Source organism: Myotis yumanensis, unplaced genomic scaffold (assembly GCF_028538775.1).
Source record: "Myotis yumanensis isolate MYYU_CA2020_CCGP unplaced genomic scaffold, mMyoYum1.0.hap1 SCAF_1, whole genome shotgun sequence".
NCBI classification, from domain to species: Eukaryota; Metazoa; Chordata; class Mammalia; order Chiroptera; family Vespertilionidae; genus Myotis; species Myotis yumanensis.
The window spans coordinates 133,779,689-133,800,969 of record NW_027223752.1 but is presented as its reverse complement, the minus strand read 5'-3'; the positions used below and the strand labels follow the sequence as shown (position 1 = coordinate 133,800,969).

The 21,281-nt window shown below is 42.7% G+C and overlaps 1 protein-coding gene across 2 annotated transcripts in view; it reads left to right on the top strand.

The window, feature by feature from the left end:
- The first annotated feature begins 744 nt into the window (after positions 1–744).
- SUV39H2 (SUV39H2 histone lysine methyltransferase) overlaps positions 745–21,281 on the top strand; it is a 35,158-nt gene continuing 14,621 nt past the window's right edge. The window contains exons 1-2 of one of the 2 annotated variants that reach the window (XM_070431996.1): positions 745–874; positions 3,430–3,575. In XM_070431996.1, coding sequence (XP_070288097.1) covers positions 844–874; positions 3,430–3,575 — 177 coding nt within the window. In that variant the 5' untranslated portion in view covers positions 745–843. The remainder of the gene's footprint in view (positions 875–3,429; positions 3,576–21,281) is intronic. The other variant, XM_070432006.1, reaches the window with a different exon arrangement.

Below are 21,281 nucleotides of genomic sequence, written 5' to 3'. Positions count from 1 at the left end.
CATAAAATTATTTTCGGTGTCAGTGCAGCTTTGCTACAAAGGTGTGGTCCCAACCCAGACGCATCACCAGGCACACTATGGGAACTCATCAAAAACGCAGAGCCTCAGATCCCCAGCCCCATCTCGCATTTGATAAGATCCCCAGACGATTCTTATGTGCATTCAAGTGTGATAATCACTGATCTAGACGGTTGTTTCAAACCGCTGCACACTAGAATCGCCCAGGGAGCTGTAATTTTTCCAGTGTCCAGGTCACATCCCATGTCGATTAAGTCAATCACTGCGAGTGGGACCAGAAAGCAAAACCCTTCCAAAAGGGATCCCGAGGTCCAGCCAATCTGGCAGCCTGTGATCTGAGTAACACGGGAAGAAACTTACAGCCAGTGGGCTCAGGTAGCTGAGCAACGGGCATGGGAAGGGAACGTACTAAACAGTTCCGTTTGTTTTTATTTCTGCACAGTGCACATGTAGTGCCGACGTAACAGTAAATGAGGCGAGTGGAAGGCCTGACAGACGTGCTCCTTGACCAGGCGATGGACAGCCGAGCAGGGGCGGCCGGCTGTCAACCCAGGGCAGCACCGCCCGCTCCGCCCGCGGGGTTCGCCCCGCCCAGCGGGCCCGCCCCTCTGCGGCCCTGGCGCCCACCCGCGCTCAGGCCGGCGGTCTGGGGCGCAGGCGCGGTCGGCCCTGCGGCCGGGGTCGGCCTCCGTTGACGTCAGCACGCCTCACGGGTTCCAGCCCCTCAGCCCGGCCCCCAACTACCGCGCGAGGCGGGCGGGGGCGGGTGCCGGCCAGTGGCGCTCTCCCGTCCGACCGCGCCAGTTTGAATGAAAGCTCCTCAAGATGGCGGCGGCCGGGGCCGAGGCGCGAGGAGGTGAGGGCTAGAGAGCGGCGCCCCTCATATGCCCCCTTCTGCTGGCCAACCCCCCGCGCCGGGAAGCGTGCGGGACGCGCGGGCCGGCCCCGCGCGGCGCCGCCTCCCGCCGTGCCGACACCCGGGCTTCACCCTGCCCCTGCCCCTGGCCCCTGACCCTTCTCGCGCCTCGGCCAGCTCGCTCCCCGGAGCCTCCCCCGCCGCCCCGGCCTGCGCGCCCGCCGCCGGCCGGCCCCTCCCGCCCGCGGCCGTGTGGAGGTATTCGGGCGGCCGCGCAGCTCCGGCTGGTTCCCAGGGGCTCGGGTTCCGTGGCCGCGCGTGCGGCTTGGCTTCTTTGTGGTGGTTTGAGCGGGACGTGTAGTGTTCGGGCTGACTTTTCACGGGGGAGTGGGGAACCCGGGGGTGTACGTGTGACCTCAGTGTCCGAGGAAAGAAAGGAACCGGCCGGAGTATGGCCGCTAAGGAAGGGGCTGAGCGAGGGCACATCCCAGCTCGGCCTCCCCGGGAGGGCACGCGCCTCGTCGGAGGGACCCCGTAAGTGGGCGCTGGGGGCGGGCCCCGCAGCCGGGCTCCCTTCGTGCCCGCCGGGCTGGAGTGGTTGGCGTGGGCGCCGGGGCGCTAGGTGCCGACCGTGTGTGTGTTCTTGTGCGCGCTTGAAAGACTGGAACTTTGGTTGCATTCTAGAATCTAAAGGCGTTTTCCAGGACTGTTCCTCTCCGCGTACATTATGAAATCTCGATCCGCCAATTTTTCTTCCATAGAGATTACTGTGAGCTACTGAGCTGTTTTTTGTTTTTTTGTTTTTTTTTGTGTGGTGGTAATGAAATGTTTAATCTTGCACATGAATTTTTTTCCTACGTTAATCAAAATTGTTACCAAGAGTGTTTATGCTCCTTTTTTTTGTTTGTGATTTTTTGTTTGTTTTAACTCAATAGCATTTCCATCGAAGGTTGTGTCGTGAATCTTGTTGCTTCAACTAGATAAAAATGGTATCAACAGCAGACAAGTCACCTGGGGTAGATATCCTAGACTCTAGGATACCGCTTTTGCATGTGGTCAGCATAATGAGGTTAACTTTACACAAAACAGCCTGAAGGTTTTTTAATTAAAGGAAAGGATTTAAGGGTTCTTTTCTCTTCTGCTACTCTTCTACCCCAACACCACCCCAAAGCAAGCAACCTCTCCCCCCCCCCATTTTTTTAAGTATCTTTCTCTTACACACACACACACACACACACACACTCACACACACAATATCTTTCGCTTTCTTGATGTAACATTATGAGCCCTCTGTGGGACAGTAGGGTGGAGATAGAAATCCTGCTTCGGGGTTTCTTACCGTGAATCCCTGTGTGAGTGGAGGGTGAAAACTGGATAAAGCAAGATCGGCTGTGGTCTCGCTAAATGACCTCAAAACACAAAAGTTGTCACAGCTACCTTGGAGAGCTACCGAGTAGCGCTTGAGTTTACTTACAGATGTTGTTTCATAACCCCAGTTTACTCCAACCCTGGAATTTACTCCAACCCAGTGCATCTGAAACCCAGAACAGTGAAAATCTCGCTAAAGTCATACACTAAGGAGCCTAGCAAAGGCTGGAGCAGAGGGCCTTTGATCTTCTCTAGTGCTTACCAAACCACCAGCCATGAAACCAGGTTTATCGCAGATGTCTAAACATCAGTTTGTGTTAGCATATTTTACTAGCAATATGGGAGCAGAAATTTTAGGGTAAAATCTGCTGCAGCACAATTAGGTATTGGCTGCTGTAAGATTGATTGAGTGGTGTCTGATTTTCTTCAAGCTTGGTGTATGGGTGATGTAAATTGAATACTCTGTTTTGTAATTCTTGGCTTTAAAAAACAAATGCAGGAAATGAGTATGACAAAAATCAGTATACCTTCCATTATGTTATTATAACTGGGGTTTATTTCCCTTAATAATAACTTTGAAGCATGGGCAAAATAAGTGGAGTTAAAATTTCATGCAACATTGCAAACTGGAAAAAGGGCATATGATGTATGATCATGTCACATAGAACTATATTTCAGTTAGATTTCACTTCTTATCCAACTAAGAGAAAGGGGGAAAAGTTACTTTTTAAAATTTTAACAAATTATAAGGTTATTTTAGGATATATTTCTAACAGTAAGAATGCCCTAGCCATTTACATTTTATTAAAGCAGTAGTTATATTCTATGTAGACTATAATGGAAAAGTAAAAAACATTACCCCTTTTGACCTTTGCATCTATATGTAATCTTAAGAAAGCTTACGGACATGAAATATTTTGTTCAGGTGGCTCAGTAGAAATTAATTGACATCAGTTAAACATAGTAGGACATGAAAAAGTCCAAGAAGACCAATTTACCAAAATAGTTCTTTAATGCTTACCTTTGTCTTGAAGACACAAAAGTGGTTTCTTGTCATATGAATTTTTAGTCCTGTAAAATTGCCAGTAGAAGGGTGGGGATATAGAAATCTTAAGTTTTTCCTTTTCCTTTTTTGTTTTAATTCAGTAGCTATTTCATTAGTAAAGAGTTCTATTTTCTTATTGTAGCTTGGTGTGTGCCTTGCCTAGTTTCACTTGATACTCTTCAGGAAGTATGTAGAAAAGAAAAGCTCACATGTAAATCGATTGGAATCACCAAAAGGAATCTAAACAATTATGAGGTGGAATACTTGTGTGACTACAAGGTAGTAAAGGTAAGGCAAATATCTAGTCCCTTAAAAGAGACTTAATTAGATTTCAGTATTTCATATGTGTAAAATAAAAAGAACCTTAAGTAAGCAAAGCTCTTCTTAATGTTTAAAGCCATAATAATTTATATGTCCTGTCTGTATTACCAAATAAAATTGAAAGGATTTTTAAGCATATGGTGTGCTTGCATTAGAATATTTGAAGTGCTTATATCATTCTACATCCAACTCTTGATTCTCTCTATGTGGGTTACCAGAGCAAATATTGTATCTCAGATTGGCTTCTCCTGGGATTCCTTTTGTTCCTGAATCATATTTCCCCACTATCACCTGAAATGAACTTAGAAATTCAAACCAATTTTTGTGTTACTGAATGTCCTCAAGAAGCAGCACCATTTATATTTCCTGCCAACATGTCAAGCTCCAGATATTAGTGAGGTTCTGTGGTGTACTAGAACAGCGTGGAGTTTAACGTCGTTTCTAGCCTCTGTTTAGTGTCTTAAGACTTCAGCAAAGTCACCTAACTTCTCTGGGACTTACTTTATTACTGTTCCTTTTAAAAATGACAGGATTGTTCTAAAAAGCTTTTTCAATCTAAATCTTACAATAAATTTTTGAGTAATCATCTCTATAGCCTATTCTCTCTCCAAGAACTCTGTTTTGATCATTAGTCTGTCATTTTTACAGATAATCAGGAATCTTGTTTAATTCTTTGTTTTTCTTCATCAGATTCCATATCGATTTAGTCATTAAATGCAGTTCTTCCTTTGAAATATCCATCTTTTGGTATCACTGCCTTCCTTACTCAGTGGGATTTTATGATCATTGTTATGATCTTCACAACAACCTTCAAACCCAAAACAGCCCAATCATTTGTCTTCACAGTTTATAAACTCTGGCCTGAACAATCTAGCTGAGAATATTGTATAATCACACATATTGGCTCCACGAAAGCTTATTTCTTTTTTTAATCTTTTGCTCTTTTTTTTAATGTGTTTTTTAAAAAATATATTTTTATTGATTTCAGAGAGGAAGGGAGAAGGAGGGAGAGATAGAAACATCAATGATGAGAGAGAATCATTGATCTGCTGCCTCCTGCAGGCCCCCTGTTGGGGACCAAGCCTGCAACCCAGGCATATGCCCTTGACCCGAATCGAACCCGGGACCCTTCAGTCCACAGGCTGACGCTCTGTCCACTGAGCCAAACTGGTCAGGGCTTTTTATATGTTTTTATTGATTTTAGAGAGAGAGGAAGGAAGGAGAGAGAGAAACATCTATCGGCTGAGAGAAACATATCAGCCATGGCTAAAGCTTATTTCTATTCTCACACTGCTCAATTCTACTTGATACGCTTTTTATTCTTCGCTTTCTTTTCTTTTTTTAAATATATTTTTATTGATTTCAGAGAGGAAGGGAGAGGGAGAAAGAGATAGAAACATTAGTGATGAGAGAGAATCATTGATTGGCTGCTTCCTGCATGCCCCACATGGGATTGAGTCCACAACCCAGGCATGTTGCCTGATGGGGAAATCAAACTCTGACCTCCTGGTTCATAGGTCAGTGCTGGCTGGGCTATTTGCTTTCTTTCCCCATTCTTGTCAGCAGTTTTCCCAATTTTATCTCAGATTGGCTTCTCCTGGGATTCATTTTGCTCCTGAATTGTATTTCCCCACTATCACTTGAAATGAACTTAGAAATTCAAACCAATGTTAGTGTTACTGGATCTCCTCAAGAAGCAGCACCATCGCCCTAACCGGTTTGGCTCAGTGGATAGGGCATCGGCCTGCGGACTCAAGGGTCCCAGGTTCAATTCCGGTCAAGGGCATGTACCTTGGTTTCGGGCACATCCCCAGTAGGGGGTGTGCAGAAGGCAATTGATCGATGTTTCTTTCTCATCGATGTTTCTAACTCTCTATCCCTCTCCCTTCCTCTCTGTAAAAAAATCAATAAAATATATTTAAAAAGAAAAGAAGCAGCACCATACTGTTTACCATAGTGGCTGCACCAATTTACAATCCCACCCTCTCATATTCAGCTGCAGACCTCTTCTATCAGTGAAAAATAGGATCCCTTAAATATAAACTCTCAAATTACCTTCACACCAGTTTTTTGTAGCTTCGCTTATTCATAGTTTTAGAAATATTACCATTTGTCTTTTTTGTTATCCATCCCCTTTAGGACTTTGCTTAATCTGTGATGTTTTGTTTGCATCTCTCTTTCCACTGATTTATCTCATTTGATAAACCTATCTCTATGACTGTTTTTGTAACTGGCAATTTGCACATCTTAATCCCTTCCCTTTTTTCACCCATTTCTCCAACTTTCCTTACATCTAGCAACCATCAATTTTTTTTTCAAGATTTTTAAATTCATTTTTAGAGAGAGAAGAGAGAGGGAGAGAGAAACATAGATGTGAGAGTGATACATCGGTAGGCTGCCTCCTGCACACCCCCCCTGCCATGGATCAAGCCAGCAACCCCGGGCATGTGCCCTAACCAGGAATTGAACCAGCAGCCTTCTGGTGCACAGGACGACGCCCAACCCACTGACCCACACTGGCTAGGACTAGCAACCATCAATTTGTTCTCTATATCTATGAGCTTGTTTCTGTTTTGTTTTGCTTGTTTATTTTTTAGATTTCACATGTAAATGAAATTATTTGATATTTGTCTTTCTCTGTCTGACTTATTTCACTTAACATAATACCCTCTAGGTCCAACCATGTTGTTGCAAATGGCAGCATTTCATTCTTTTTTATGGCTAAGTAATATTCCATTGTATATATGTGCCACATCTTTATTCATTTCACTGTTTATGGACACTTAGGTTGCTTCCTTATTTTGTTGTAAATAATGCTTCAACAAACATAGGGATATATATAGCTTTTTGAATTAGTGTTTTGGATTTTTTCAGCTAACTACCTAGAAGTGAAATTGCTGGGTTATGTGATAGTTCTATTTTTTTAATTTCTTGAGGAACCTCCATACTGTTTTCCACAGTGGCTGCACCAATTTACAATCCCACTAGCAATGCACAAAGGTTCCCTTTCCTCCACATCCTCCCCAACACTTGTTATTTGTGGATTTATTAATGATAGCCATTCTGACAAGTGTGAGGTGATAGCTCATTGTGGTTTTAAATTGCATTTTCCTAATGATTAGTGATGTTGAGCATCTTTTATATTGTCCTTTGGAGATATGTCTATTCAGGTCCTCTGTCCATTTATTAATCAGATCTGTGTGTGTGTGTGTGTGTGTGTGAAGTTGTATTTGTATATATATTGTACATAATATCCGTATGTATTTTGGATATTAGCCCCTTATTGGATGTATCATTGGCAAATATCTTCTTCCATTCAGTAGATTGTCTTTTCATTTTGTTGATGGTTCCCTTCACTGCAGAACCTGCTTAGTTTGATGTAGTCCTATTTGTTTATTTTTTCTTTTGTTCTCCTTGCCTGAGGGGACATATCCAAGGCAATATCACTAAGAGCAATGTTGAAGAGTTTACTGCGAGTTTTTAGTTATTTGTGGATTTACATTTAAGTCTTTAATCCAGCGGTTCTCAACCTGTGGGTCGAGACCCCTTTGGGAGCCGAATGTCCCTTTCACAGGGGTCGCCTAAGACCATCGGAAAACACATATATAATTACATATTGTTTTTGTGATTAATCACTATGCTTTAATTATTTTCAATTTGTAACAATGAAATTGGGGTCACCACAGCATGAGGAACTGTGTTAAAGGGTCATGGCATTAGGAAGGTTGAGAACCACTGCTTAATCCATCTTGTAGATGGTATATGAAAGTGGTCCAGCTTCATTCTTTTGCATGTATCTATCAAGTTTTCCCTGTACCATTTATTGAAGAGACTGTCTTTCCCCATTGTATATTCTTTCCTCCTTTGTCACAGATTAATTGACCATATAGGCATGGGTTCATTTCTGGGTTCTCTGTTCTGTTCCCTTGATTTTTGTGTCTGTTTTTATGTTAGTACCATGTTATTTTGATTATTCTATTAGCCTTGTAGTATAGTTTGATATCAGGTAGTGTGATACTTCCAACTTTGGTGTTTGTTTTTTTTTTTTTTCAAGATAGCTTTGGATATTTGTGGTCTTTTCTGGTTCCAAATAAACTTTAATATTATTTGTTCTAGTTCTGTAAAAAATGCTATTGGTATTTTGATCAGGATTGCATTGAATATGTAAATTGTTTTGGGTAGTATGGACATTTTAACAATATGTAATATTCCTGTTATGAGCACCATATATCCTTCTATTTATTTGTATTTTCTTCAATTTCTTCCAGTGCCTTACAATTTTCCAAATATAGATCTTTTACCTCCTTGGTTAAATTTACTCCTAGGTATTTTTTTAAAATACATTTTATTGATTTTTTACAGAGAGGAAGGGAGAGGGATAGAGAGTTAGAAACATCCATGAGAGAGAAACATGGATCAGCTGCCTCCTGCACACTCCCCACTGGGGATGTGCCCGCAACCAAGGTACATGCCCTTGACCAAAACTGAACCTGGGACCCTGGAGTCCGCAGGCTGACGCTCTATCCACTGAGCCAAACCGGTTCAGGCACTCCTAGGTATTTTATTCTTTTTCATGCAATTGTAAATTGGTTTATTTTCTTAATTTCTCTTTCAGTAGTTCATTATTGGTGTACAAAAATACACCAGTTTTTAAATTTTGTACTATGCTACTTTATTGAATCATTTATTAGTTCTTATAGGTTTTTAGTGGATTCTTTATGGTTTTCTATGTAGTATGTCATCTGCAAATAATGGCATACAAGTGAATTTTACCAAACATTCAAAGAAGATTTAATACCTATTCTCCTCAAACTATTTCACAAAATTGAAGAGAAGGGAACCCTCCCTACCTCATTTTACGAGGCAAATATTACCCTGATATCAAAATCAGACAAAGACTTTTTTCCCAGTATATTTTTATTGATTTCAGAGAGGAATGGAGAGGGAGAGAGAGATAGAAACATCAATGATGAGAGAGACCATGGACTGGCTTACAAAATACTTCAGTATCTAACCCTATCATACATTTCAAAACTCTATTCTGAGCACTCCCCACAGCATGCTCTGTCCTACTATAGCTGACCTCCTTATAAAAATAAAATAAAATAATAAAATAAAATAAAATATGAGAATCATTGATTGGCTGCCTCCTGCATGTCCCCAACTGGGGATCGAGCCCGCAACCTGGGCATGTGCCCAGACCAGGATTCAAACCATGATCTCCTGGTTCATAGATCAACGTTCAACCACTAAGCCACTCTGGCTGGGCCAGACAAAGACATTTTTAAAAAAGAAAAGTATAGATCAGGGGTCCTCAAACTTTTTAAACAGGGGGGCAGTTCACTGTCCCTCAGACCATTGGAGGGCCAGACTATAGTTAAAAAACAAACAAACTATGAACAAATACCTATGCACACTGCACATATCTTATTTTGAAGTAAAAAAAACAAAACAGGAACAAATACAATATTTGTAATTGCATGTGGCCCACGGGCCGTAGTTTGAGAACCCCTGGTATAGGCCAATATCACTCTTGAACATGGCTGCAAAAATCCTCAAAAACAAAAAAAAATCTCAAACAATTTAATACAGTTTAATTCTTACTTTCCAATTCAGGTGCATTTTATTTCTTGTCTGATTGCTGTGGCTAGGATCTCCAATGGTATGCTAAATGGACAATCTTGGCTTGTTCCTGATTTTTTTTTTTTTTTCAGAATAGTTTATTGATTTTGAGAGAGAGAAACATCACTGTGAGAGCACAATATTGATGGGCTGCCTCCTGCACACCTCTGACCAAGGATTGAGCCCGCAACTGGGCATGTGCCCTTGACTGAAAATGAAAACGGCAACCTCGTGGTGCACAGGATGATGACCAGTCAACTGAGCCACACCAGCCAGCGCTTGTCTTGTTCCTGATCTTAGAAAAAAAGCTTTCCTCTTTACCATTGAGTATGATGTTAGCTGTAGGTTGTCAAATATGGCCTTTATACTGTTGAGTGTGTTCCTTCTATCTTCACTTTGCTGAGTTTTTACCATCAATGGATAATGTATTTTGTCAAATGCTTTTTCTGCATCTATTTATATGATCATATGATTTTTATACTTCATTTTTTATGTCATGTATCACATTGATTTGTAGATATTGAACCAGATTTGCATCCTGGGAATAAATCCCACTTGATCATAGTATATTATTTTTTTAATTATTGCTCAATTTAGTTTGCTAATTTTTTTTTTAAAATATATATTTTATTGATTTTCCACAGAGAGGAAGGGAGAGGGATAGAGAGCCAGAAACATTGATGAGAGAGAAACATCGATCATCTGCCCCCAGCACACTCCCCACTGGGGATGCTCCCGCAACCAAGGCACACGCCCCTGACCAGAATCGAACCCGGGACCCTTGAGTCCGCAGGCCGATGCTCTATCCACTGAGCCAAACCGGTCAGGGCGAGTTTGCTAATTTTTTAGTGAGTAATTTTTTGTATCTATGTTCAACTGAGATATTGGCCTATAATTTTCTTTTCTTTTTTTTTGTAATATCTTAGTTTGGTTTTGTTATCAGGATAATACTGGCCTGGTATAATGTGTTAGGGAGCTTTCCCTCCTCTTCAATTTTTTGTAATAGTCTGAGAAGGGTAGGTATTGAATCTTTGAATGTTTGGTAAAATTCACTTGGGAAGCCATCTTATCCAGGCCTTTGTTGGGAATTTTTTCTTGCTGATTGGATTTCATTAGTAGTTACCAGTCTGTTCAGATTTTCTTTTTCTTCCTGATTCAGCCTTGGAAGATTATATGTTTCTTTTTTTTTTAATCCTCACCTGAGGATGGATATAAATTGACTTCAGAAAGAGAGGGAAGGAGGAGGAGGGGAGAGAGAGAATCATCAAGGAGAGAGAGAAATATCATTTGGTTGTGTCTTGTACACATTCCAACTAGGAATCAAACCTGTAACCTTTTTGGTGTACAGGATGATGCTCCAACCAATTTAGCCACCCAGCTAAGGTGGAAGATTCTATTTTTCTAGGAATTTATCTATTTCTTCAGTTTTTCCAGTTTGTTGTCATATACTTGTTGGTAGTATTTTCTTAAAATATTTTGTATTTCTGTGGTATCAGTTGGTACTTCTCTTTCTTTCCTGGTTTTATTTGGGTCCTCTCTTTTTTTCTTCATGAGTTTGGTTGAAAGTTTATCAATTTTGTTTATCTCTTCAAAGAACCAGCACTTGGTTTTATTGATATTTTGTAATTTTTGATTCTATTATTTCCACTCTAATCTTTATTATTTCTCTCCTTCTATTCAGTTTGGGCTTTGTTTGTCCTTCTTTTTCTAGTTCCTTCAGGTTAAATTGTTTATTTTAGATTTTTCATGTTTCCTGAGGTAGGCCTATATTGCTGTGAGTTTCCCTCTTACAACTACTTTGACTGTGTTCATAGATTTTGGGTCATTATGTATTTGTTTCCATTTGACTCAAAATATCTCCCTTGAGCTCGTTGTTAACCCATATATTGTTTGGTAGTGTGTTGTTTAGCCTCCAAGTGTTTATGTTTTTCAGTGTTCTTAGAATTAATTTCTAGTATACCATTGGATTGGAGAAGATAAATGATATGAGTTTGATCCTTTTTAATTGATTGAGAATTGTTTTGTGGCCTAGCATGTGCTCATTCCTGTGCACTTGAAAAGAATGTGTAGCCTGGCCGGGGTTGCTCAGTGGTTGAGCATCGACCAATGAACCAAGAGGTCACCAGTTCAATTCCTGGTCAGGGCACATGCCTGGGTTGTGGGGTGGATCCCCAGTAGAGGCTGTCTAGGAGGCAGTTGATCAGTGTTTCTCTTTCATCGATGTTTCTATTTCTCTATTCCTGTTCCTTCCCCTCTCTCTAAAATCGATTAAAACATATTTTAAAAAGAAAAGAATGTATTCTGCTGATTTGGAGTGAAATGTTCTAATCTACACTAATAAAAGACAAACATGCAAATTGACCGTACCTTTGCTATGCTTTAAGCCACGCCCACCAGCCAGTCAGAGTGACTATATGCAAATTAACTCAACCAAGATGGTGGCCGGCAGCCATGGAGCTGGAGCGAGCAGGAGGCTTGGTTGCCCCAATGATGAAGGAAGCCAAGATTCCCGGCCGTGGCTGGCTCTGAGCTCCACTCAAAGCAACAAAGTTTCAATTATAGAAGATAAATAAACCCCAGATACCTGCTTTCAGCCAGCTGTCATGGAGCTGGAGCCTTGGGTTGCTCCTAGCAATGGAGGAAGCCAAGCCCTGGCCCGCTCTGAGCTCCACTCCAGGCAACAAAGTTTCAATTATAGAAGGTAAATAAATCCCAGAAAAAAAAAAAGAAAAAAAGGAGAGGCTTGGAGCTTCCATTGCCGGGGAGGCTTGGCCAGCCTGAAAACAGCCATCAGCTCCTCACCCAGGCTGGCCAAACCTCCATGGGGTGAGGGTCCCCACTGGGGGGTGGCTTGACCAGCCTGCAAACAGCCATCAGCCCCTCACCCACGCTGGCCAGGCATGCCAGTGTCACCCCAGTGGGGACCCCCACCCTGAAGGGCAAACCAGCCGGCCCCCACCCATGCACCAGGCCTCTATCCTATATAATAAAAGGGTAATATGCAAACTGACCCTAGCAGAATGACTGGGAATGATTGGTCACTATGACACACACTGACCACCAGGGGGTAGACGCTCAATGCAGGAGCTGCCCCCTGGTGGTCAGTGCGCTCCCACAGGGGGAGCTCTGCTCAGCCACAAGCCAGGCTGATGGCTGCCAGTACAGCGGTGGTGGTGGGAACCTCTCCCGCCTCCTCAGCAGCACTAAGGATGTCAGACTGCAACTTAGGCCTGCTCCCCGCTGGCAAGTGGACATCCCCCAAGGGCTCCCGGGCTGCCAGAGGGATGTCTGATTGCCAGCTTAGGCCCAATCCCCGGGGGAGCGGGCCTAAGCCAGCAGGTGGTCATCCCCCGAGGGGTCCCAGACTGCGAGAGGACACAGGCCGGGCTGAGGGACCCCCCGAGTGCACAAATTTTTGTGCACCGGGCCTCTAGCATTATTATAATTTACTAGAGGCCTGGTGCACAAAATTAGTGCACAGGGGTTGGGGAGGGGGCCCTCAGCCCGGCCTGCACCCTCTCACAATCCAGAACCCCTTGGGGGATGTCTGACTGCTGGTTTAGGCCCAATCCCTATCCCGCAATCCAGGACTGCTGGCTCCTAACCGTTCATCAGCCTGCCTGCCTGCCTGATCACTCCTAACCACTCTGCCTACGTGTCTGATGCCCCTAACTGCTCACCTGCCTGCCTGATCGCCCCTGACCGCCTCTGCCTCAACCCCCACCGCCAGGGCTTCATCCGGAAGGATGTCAGAATGATGTCCAGAAGGTCGTTTGGCTGTCTGGACTAATTAGCATATTGTGCTTTTATTATTATAGATATCCATCTGGTCTAATATGTCATTTAAGTCTACTGTTTTCTTACTGATTTTCTAACTCTGACTTTGATATGTTGATCTCTTCCTTATATCTGTCAATATTTGCTTTATATGTTTAGATGCTCCTATATTGTGTGCATAGGTGTTTGCAAGCATTATATGCTCTTTTTGGATTGATCCCTTTATCATTATAAAATACCCTTCTTTATTGGCTATGTCCCTTGTTTTAAATTCTGTTTTGTCTGATATAAGTATTGCTGTCCCAGCTTTTTTTTTTTTTTATTTCAGTTTGCATGACATGTTTTTTCAACCTTTTACTTTCAGTCTGTGTGTAATTTCCCCTCCTCCTCCTCCTCCCCCTCCTCCTCCTCCCCCTCCTCCTCCTCCTCCTCTCCTTACCTGAGGATATTTTTCCATTGATTTTTGAGGAGAGTACAAGAGAAGGAAAGACAGAGAGAAATATCGATGTGAGAGAAACACATCGATTGGTTGCCTCCTGCATAAGCCCCAACCAGGGTCTGGGCCAGGGAGGAGCCTGCAACCAAGTACGTGCCCTTGACCAGAATCGAAGCCAGGACCCTTTGATCCGCAGGCCAACACTCTATCCACTGAGCCAAACCAGCTAGGCTGTGTGTAATATTTTAATCTGAAGTGGGTCTCTTATAGGCAGCATATGTATGGGTCTTGTTTGTTAATCCATTCAGTCAGCCTATGTGTTTTTTTTTTTTAAATATGTTTTTATTTATTTGTTTTTTTAGAAAGAGAGTGAGGGAGAGAGGGAGAGAGAGATAGAAACATTGATGAGAGAGGAACATCATCGATTGGCTGCCTCCTCTACAGCCGACACCGGAAATTGAGCCTACAACTGAGGTATATGCCCTTGAGCAGGATCGAACCTGGGACCCTTCAGTCTGCAGGCAGATTCTCGATCCACTGAGCCAAATTGGCTAGGGCAGCCTATGTCTTTTGATTGGAGTATTTAAGCCTTTTATATTTTGATTATTGATAAGCATTTACTTATTCTCATTTTATTGTTTTCTGGTTACTTTTGTAGTTTTCTTTTTCTTTGTTATTCTCTTACTCTCTTCTCTTGTTTGTTGATGCCTTTTTATAGTGCTGTGTTTGGCTACCTTTCTCTCTATTTCTTGTGTCTCTTATAGATTTTTGGTTTGTGGTTACCTTATGCTTCATCTATACCAAATTAAATTTATAGCAGTCTATTTTAACTTAATGGTCATTTAAGTTCGAACATATTCTGAAATCACTACAATTTTTACTCACATCCCCCATGTTTAAGTTTTTGACATTATTTTAAGTTCTTTTGTGTATACATGTATTCCTTAATTTATTGTAGTAATTACACACGATTTTCCCCCTTTTAACCTTTGTACTAGTTTCACAATTTTTTTAAATACATTTTTTATTGATTTCAGAGAGGAAGGGAGAGGGAGCGAGAGAGATAGAAACATCAATAATGAGAAAATCATTGGTCAATTGCCTCCTGCATGCCCCCTACTGGGGATTGAGCCCTTAACCCAGACATGTTCCCTGACCGAAAGTGAATCATGACCTCCTGGTTCATAAGTTGACTCCCAACCACTGAGACAAACTGGCCAGGCAGTCTTGTAGTTTATTGAGTCATTACTTAAAAAAATTTTACATTGATTTTTAGAGAGGAGAGAGAAAGGGAGAGAGAGAAACACTGATGTGAAAACGACACATATGCTGGCTGCCTCCTGCATGCCCCCCCAGTGGGGATCGAGTCTGCAACCGAGGCATATGCCCTGATTGGGAGTTGTACCAGCAACCACTGGTGCCTGGGGCGACGCCCAACCAACTGAGCCACACAGGCCAGGGCATGTTATTCATATTTTTGAAATTTTCTTTCTACTGCAAGCAGTCCTTTAATATTTCCTATATAATATTGATTTAGTGGAGATAAACTCCTTTAGCTTTTTCTTGTCTGGGAGACTCCTATCACTCCTTCAATTCTAAATGATAACTTTGCTAGGGAGAGTAATCTGTATTGTAGATCTTTGCTTATCACTTTGAATATTTTATGCCTCTCCTGACTGGCCTGCCAAGTTTCTGTTGAAAATCAATTGATATTCTGATGAGAGTCCCTTTGCACTTAACTGCTTTACTCTAGCTACTTTTTTTTTTTTTTTTTTTTTTTTTTTTTAATATATTTTATTGATTTTTTACAGAGAGGAAGGGAGAGAGATAGAGAGTCAGAAACATCGATGAGAGAGAAACATCGATCAGCTGCCTCCTGCACATCTCCTACTGGGGATGTGCCCGCAACCCAGGTACATGCCCTTAACCAGAATCGAACCTGGGACCTTTCAGTCCGCAAGCCGACGCTCTATCCACTGAGCCAAACCGGTTTCGGCTACTCTAGCTACTTTTAAGATTCTCTCTCTCTTTAACCTTTGGTTATTAATTATGATGTGTCTTGGTGTGGGCCTCTTCGAGTTCATCTTGCTTAGAACTATGTGCTTGCTGGACTTGTATGTCTGTGTTCTTCACCACATTAAGGAAGTTTTCAGTCCTTTCTTTACATAGGTTCTCAAATCCTTGCTCTCACTTCTCCTTTTAGTACACATATGTTTCAAATGTTGGTGTGCTTTATGTTGTCCCAGAGGTCCCTTAAACTACCCACATATTTTTTTGCTGTATCTATTGGATGTTTTCTGCTACCTTGTCTTTCAGTTCACTGCTTTGATCCTCTTTTTCATCTAACCTGTTGATTCCCTCTAATGTATTTTTTATTTCAGTTATAGTATTCATTTCTGACTGATTCTTTCTTATGGTTTCTATCTCCAATGTGGTTCTCACTGAATTCATCTGTTCTTACCCTAAGTTATTGAGAATCCTTATAAATAGCACTTTGAACTCTATATGTGGTAGTTTGTTCATCTCCATTTTGGTGAGTTCTTTTTTGGAGTATTGTTCTAGTCTTTCGTTTGGAACATGTTTCTTCTCCTTATTTTGGCTGACTCCCTGTGTTTGTTTTGTATTAAGTAGATCTGCTGGGTCTCCCAGTCTTGGCAAGGTGGCCTTATGTGGTAGGTGTCCTGTGAGGCCCATTGGAGCAGTCTACTTGTTCACCGGAGCTGGGTACTCCAGATGTGTCCCTAGTTGTGTTTGCCCTCCTATTGTAGTTGAGCCTTGATTGCCGTTGGCATGTTAGTGGGTGGGATTGACCCTAAGCCTGACTAGATGTGAGGGCTGGCCATGACTGCAGCAGAAAAGCTGTTGTGAGGGGGCTGACCCCACCGAGTGGGAGTTGCTTTAGTGGGACTCTGGTGCCAGCTCAGTCTGCCCTTCCAGTTTTTCATCTTAGGAGCTGGTTGGATGGTGCTCTGGTGTGGTAGGAAGCCAGCCACCAGGTGTGTTGGCTCTTGGAGGGGCTCCATTGCAGGTCACTTCCAGCTTCTGTTTGAACCCAGCTTGGGGCCACCTGGGAATGATGATGTGTGGTGGGCTTGGAGGCTGCTGAGAGAGGCTGTTCTGTGAATTGAGGTGAGCTGCCACTAATGCTGGGCTTGGGACTCTTTGGTCCCACAATTTGAGTTGAGGCTAGCCACCTCTTGTGCTGGGTTTGTGGCTACTTATTTGAAGCTACATTCCAGGCCAACCTTGGTTGTAGCTTATGCCAGGCTTTGGGCCACCTGATGGGAGTTGCAGTGCAAGTTGAGACTGGTTGCTTTTTGTGCCAGGCTTGGGGCCACTTAGCAAGAGATATGGGTCATGCCAAGGCCTGCCCCTGCTTGTTAGGGGTTTGTGGACCTTTGATAGCTATTATGAAAGTGCAACTTGAGCCAAGGCAGGCCACTTGTGTGGAAAAGCCACTGGAAGTGGCTCAGCCCGTTGCTTGGGTGGGATGAGATCTAAGGGAATCACCAGGGCAGGGTAAACAGTGATAATGGAGAGCTCAGATTTGGCACCCACCTGCACCTGCCACCTGGGTGGGAGGCAAGGCCTAACAAAGGAGCAGTAGAACCCACCAGCATTTCCATCTCCAGAGAGAGTAGTTTCAACCCCTGCTCTTTCAGCCCAAGCTAGTCAATTCAATTCCTACATGTCTGTTCCTGGCACTGTGCAAGTTGCCATTCCTGCACTGGATCCCAGAGTTAGTAAGTCTGTGAGTGAGTCTGTCCACAAACCCCTAACAAGCAGGGGCAGGCCTTCTTCCTCAAGAGGAACACCTCTGTCTCCTGCAGCTGTCCATCTCACTCAGATGCAATCTCTGCTTGTTTTCACAGCCAGATGTTATGGGGACTTCACTTCCAGGCACTGGTGCCCCGGTCTGGGGAAGCCACTGTGGAGCTGGTACCCCTTGCTCCTCCCTCACAGATACCTCTGTGGCCAAGATATTTATCCCAAATTTTGTAATGTTATTTTCTTTTTTTATTTTAGAGAGAGGGATAGAAAGATAGAAACAGCAATGAGAGATAAACATCGATCGACTGCCTCTTGCTTGCCCCTACTGGAGGTCAAGCCTGCAACCTGGGCGTGTGCCCTTACCAGGAAGCAAACCAATGACCTCTTGGTTCACAGGTTAGAGCCACACTGGCCCGGCTCTCTGGATTCTTTTTTTTTTTTATTAAATCTTCATTGTTCAGATTATTACATTTGTTCCTCTTTTTTCCCCCCATAACTCCCTTCCACCTAGTTCCCACCCCACCCTCCGCCCTCACTTCCCACCCACTGTCCTCATTCATATGTGCACGATTTTTGTCCAGTCTCTTCCCGCATCCCCCACACCCCTTTCTCCCCAAGAATAGTCAGTCCATTCCCTTTCTATGCCCCTGATTCTATAATCACCAGTTCATTCTGTTCATCAGATTATTTATTCACTTGATTCTTAGATTCACTTGTTGATAGATGCATGTTTGTTGTTCACAATTTGTATCTTTACCTTTCTTCTTCTTCTTCCTCTTCTTAAAGGATACCTTTCAGCATTTCATATAATACTGGTTTAGTGGTGATGAATTCCTTTAGCTTTTCCTTATCTGTGAAGCTCTTTATCTGACCTTCAATTCTGAATGATAACTTTGCTGGATAAAGTCATCTTGGTTGTACGTTCTTGGCATTCATCACTCTGAATATTTCTTGTCACTCCCTTCTGGCCTGCATAGTTTCTGTTGAGAAATCAGCTGACAGTCGTATGGGTATTCCCTTGTAGGTAATTGAGTCTCTTTCTCTTGCTGCTTTTAAGAGTCTCTCTTTGTCTTTTGCTCGTGGCATTTTAATTATGATGTGTCTTGGTGTGGTCCTCTTTGGATTCCTTTTGTTTGGGGTTCTCTGCGCTTCCTGGACTTGTAAGTCTATTTCTTTCACCAGGTAGGGGAAGTTCTCTGTCATTATTTCTTCAAATAGGTTTTTCAATATCTTGCTCTCTCTCTTCTTTTGGCACCCCTATAATTCGGATGTTGGTACGCTTGAAGCTGTCCCAGAGGCTCCTTACACTATCTTCGTATTTTTGGATTCTTTTTTCATTTTGCTTTTCCGGTTGGGTGTTTTTTGCTTCTTTGTATTTCAAATCTTCGACTTAATTCTTGCGATCCTCTGGTCTGCTGTTGGGAGTCTGTATAATATTCTTTATTTCAGTCAGTGTATGCTTAATTTCTAGTTGGTCCTTTATCACAACATCAAGGGTCTCACTAGATTTCTTGAGGATCTCACTACATTTATTGGCGATTTCACCAGTCTTTTCGAGGGTCTTACTAAATTTATTGGTGGCTTCTAGACAGTTCTTGAAAAACCTTAAAAGTGTGGTTTTGAACTCTATATCCAGCAGTTTGCTTTCCTCCATTTCTGTCATTTGTGTCCTGTTTCTTTGTCTCCGCATTTTTTATGCTTCCTTGTGTTGATAAAGTGGTTTTCTGTGCTAAGTGTCCTCTAGGGGCCAGTGGTTCAGCCTCCCCAATTACCTGAGGAGGACACTCTTGGTGCACCCCCTGTGGTCTTTGTGCACAGTCTTGTTGTAGTTAAGCCTTGATTGTTGTAGGTAACACTGGGAGGGATTCACCTCCAGGCCAATTGGCTGTGAGAATCAGCTGTGTCTGCAGTGGGAGAACTTCTGTCCTGTAGGTCTAGGGAGGTGCTAATCTAGCCTTTGCCTGAGGCTATCCAGCAAAGGCCTCCGTGCAAGGCTTGGGCGGGGCGGGTCCCAGGGGATCAACAGGGCGGGCGGAGTGAGCAGTTACGGCTGCTCTCAGTCCTGCCTTCAGAGGCCCCGCTTTTCAGTGTCCTAGCAATTGCTGCAAGTACCTCTGAGAGAAAGCTGCCCTCAAGTTCCAACCAAAGCCAGACAGTCCCGCTTCTCCCGTATGAGTCTGGGTCCCTAGAGACTCACCCGGAACTGGAGCTCAGAGCCTGAGACTCCCTCCCGATTGAAAAAGACAACCACACCCTCAGCCGCCAGCCCGCTCCACGTGCGCCTCTGTACTTTAGTATTTTACTTCCGCACTGCACCTCTTCTGAGTCTCGGTATGCTTTTCTCTTTCCTTCTAGTTGTAGAATTTCTACTCAGCCAGCCTTCCTGTGGTTCTGGGTGATGTCCGTTCCGTCTTTTAGTTGTATTTTTGAAGTGGTTGTGCGAGGCAGCAATCTCCGGTGTTTACCTATGCCGCCATCTTGGTTTCTCCTCTGGATTCTTCATTGCTACACTGTGGGTGAACAGCTTGTTCTGCATCTTTGCCCCTCTTACCATTCTTGTGGCTGCTGCTTTATATCCTTAGTTATAGAACTTGTATTCAGCTAGTCTTCAGGTGCTTCTTGATGATGGTTGTCTTATAATTTAGTTGTAATTTTGATGCGGTCATGGGAGGAAGGGAACACAGCATTAATCTATCAACTTGACCAAAAGTTTAAATTATTTAATCTATAAGCGGTTCCCCCCTCCCTCACCACCCTTTCTCTCTCTCTCTCTCTCTTTCTCTCTCTCTCTCTCTCTCTCTTTCATATTCAGGGAAGGTGTAAGATCTTATGACTCTGTCTTTTTCTTGTGTTTTCCTACTTAGCTCATAAAAAACACTGTCTCATTACAGTTGTTTCTGAAACAAACTCATTACAGTTGTTTCTGAAACACAACTCTTGTTGCATTATGGCCTTGCTTTAGACCTTTTAAGTGACTCCCTGTGGTCTACCACTTTAAGCTGAGACCCTTTGCACTGAGGTTCTTTATCATTTGGCCAGCTTCATGTCTTATCACATATTTCCCTTTCTATTCACATTGAAAAACTTGTAAATTCTTTCATAAAGCTAAGATTTACTGACCACCTACTATAAACTGGCCACTCTTCAGATATTGGGAACATAGCTTAAAACAGGCATAGCTTATATTCTAATTTCTTGAATACATTATGCACCTTTGTACATGCACTTTTGCATTTCTCATCCAGTTCCCTCTTTGGCATACTGTTGTTTCCCTTCTTTCCTTGGCAAAATCCTACTTGGCCTGCAAGGTTCAGCTGAAAGGTTTCTACCTTTTGTAGAGCCTTCTTACCTTTCACACCTCCAGTAAAATTAATTGCTATATGTTAGGGACTTATAAAGTACTGTTCTTGTCATTTTTCTAGACCTTATCACATTTTATAGCTTTGTTTCATAACCTTTCTGCTAAATTGTCAACCATTTAAGAACAAGAACTATGTCTTACTGTAGTCGCTAGTACATAATGGGTGTTTTGGTTCATGGTTAATGAATTGGTTTTTGCTTCAGTGATTTCTCTAGTCTTCACAACACTTTTAGTGTAGGCCATAGCTTCATGCTTATATTATAGTTGCAATCTGTTGACTAGTATTTTCTGTTTCTTCTATCTATAATCTCACTCAATAAACATTTGGTTTTCTTCTTTGTGTCAGGTACTACATTAGGCACTTAGAAAGTAAACATTAATAAGAAACTGTGCTTCAGCTTAAGGAATGCATAGCCTAGTGAAAGATTGACAAGTAAGTCATCCACTGCAATATAGTACAGTAAGTGCTGTGGCAGACGTTATTACAAGATCTATGGGAGGTACACTTAGGCCAGGTCACAGGAAGCTTTCCAGAAGAGGTGATATCCAACAGGGACTGAATAGGTAAGTATTATAATTCATTATGGCTTTAGTATAGAGAATAGAGTGGGATATGGGAATGGAAAAGAATGAAAGATGAGTGAAAGAGCTTTCAGCCATTCTATATCAGTGGAATTGTTTGAAAAGTTCCAAAAAGAGTGACACA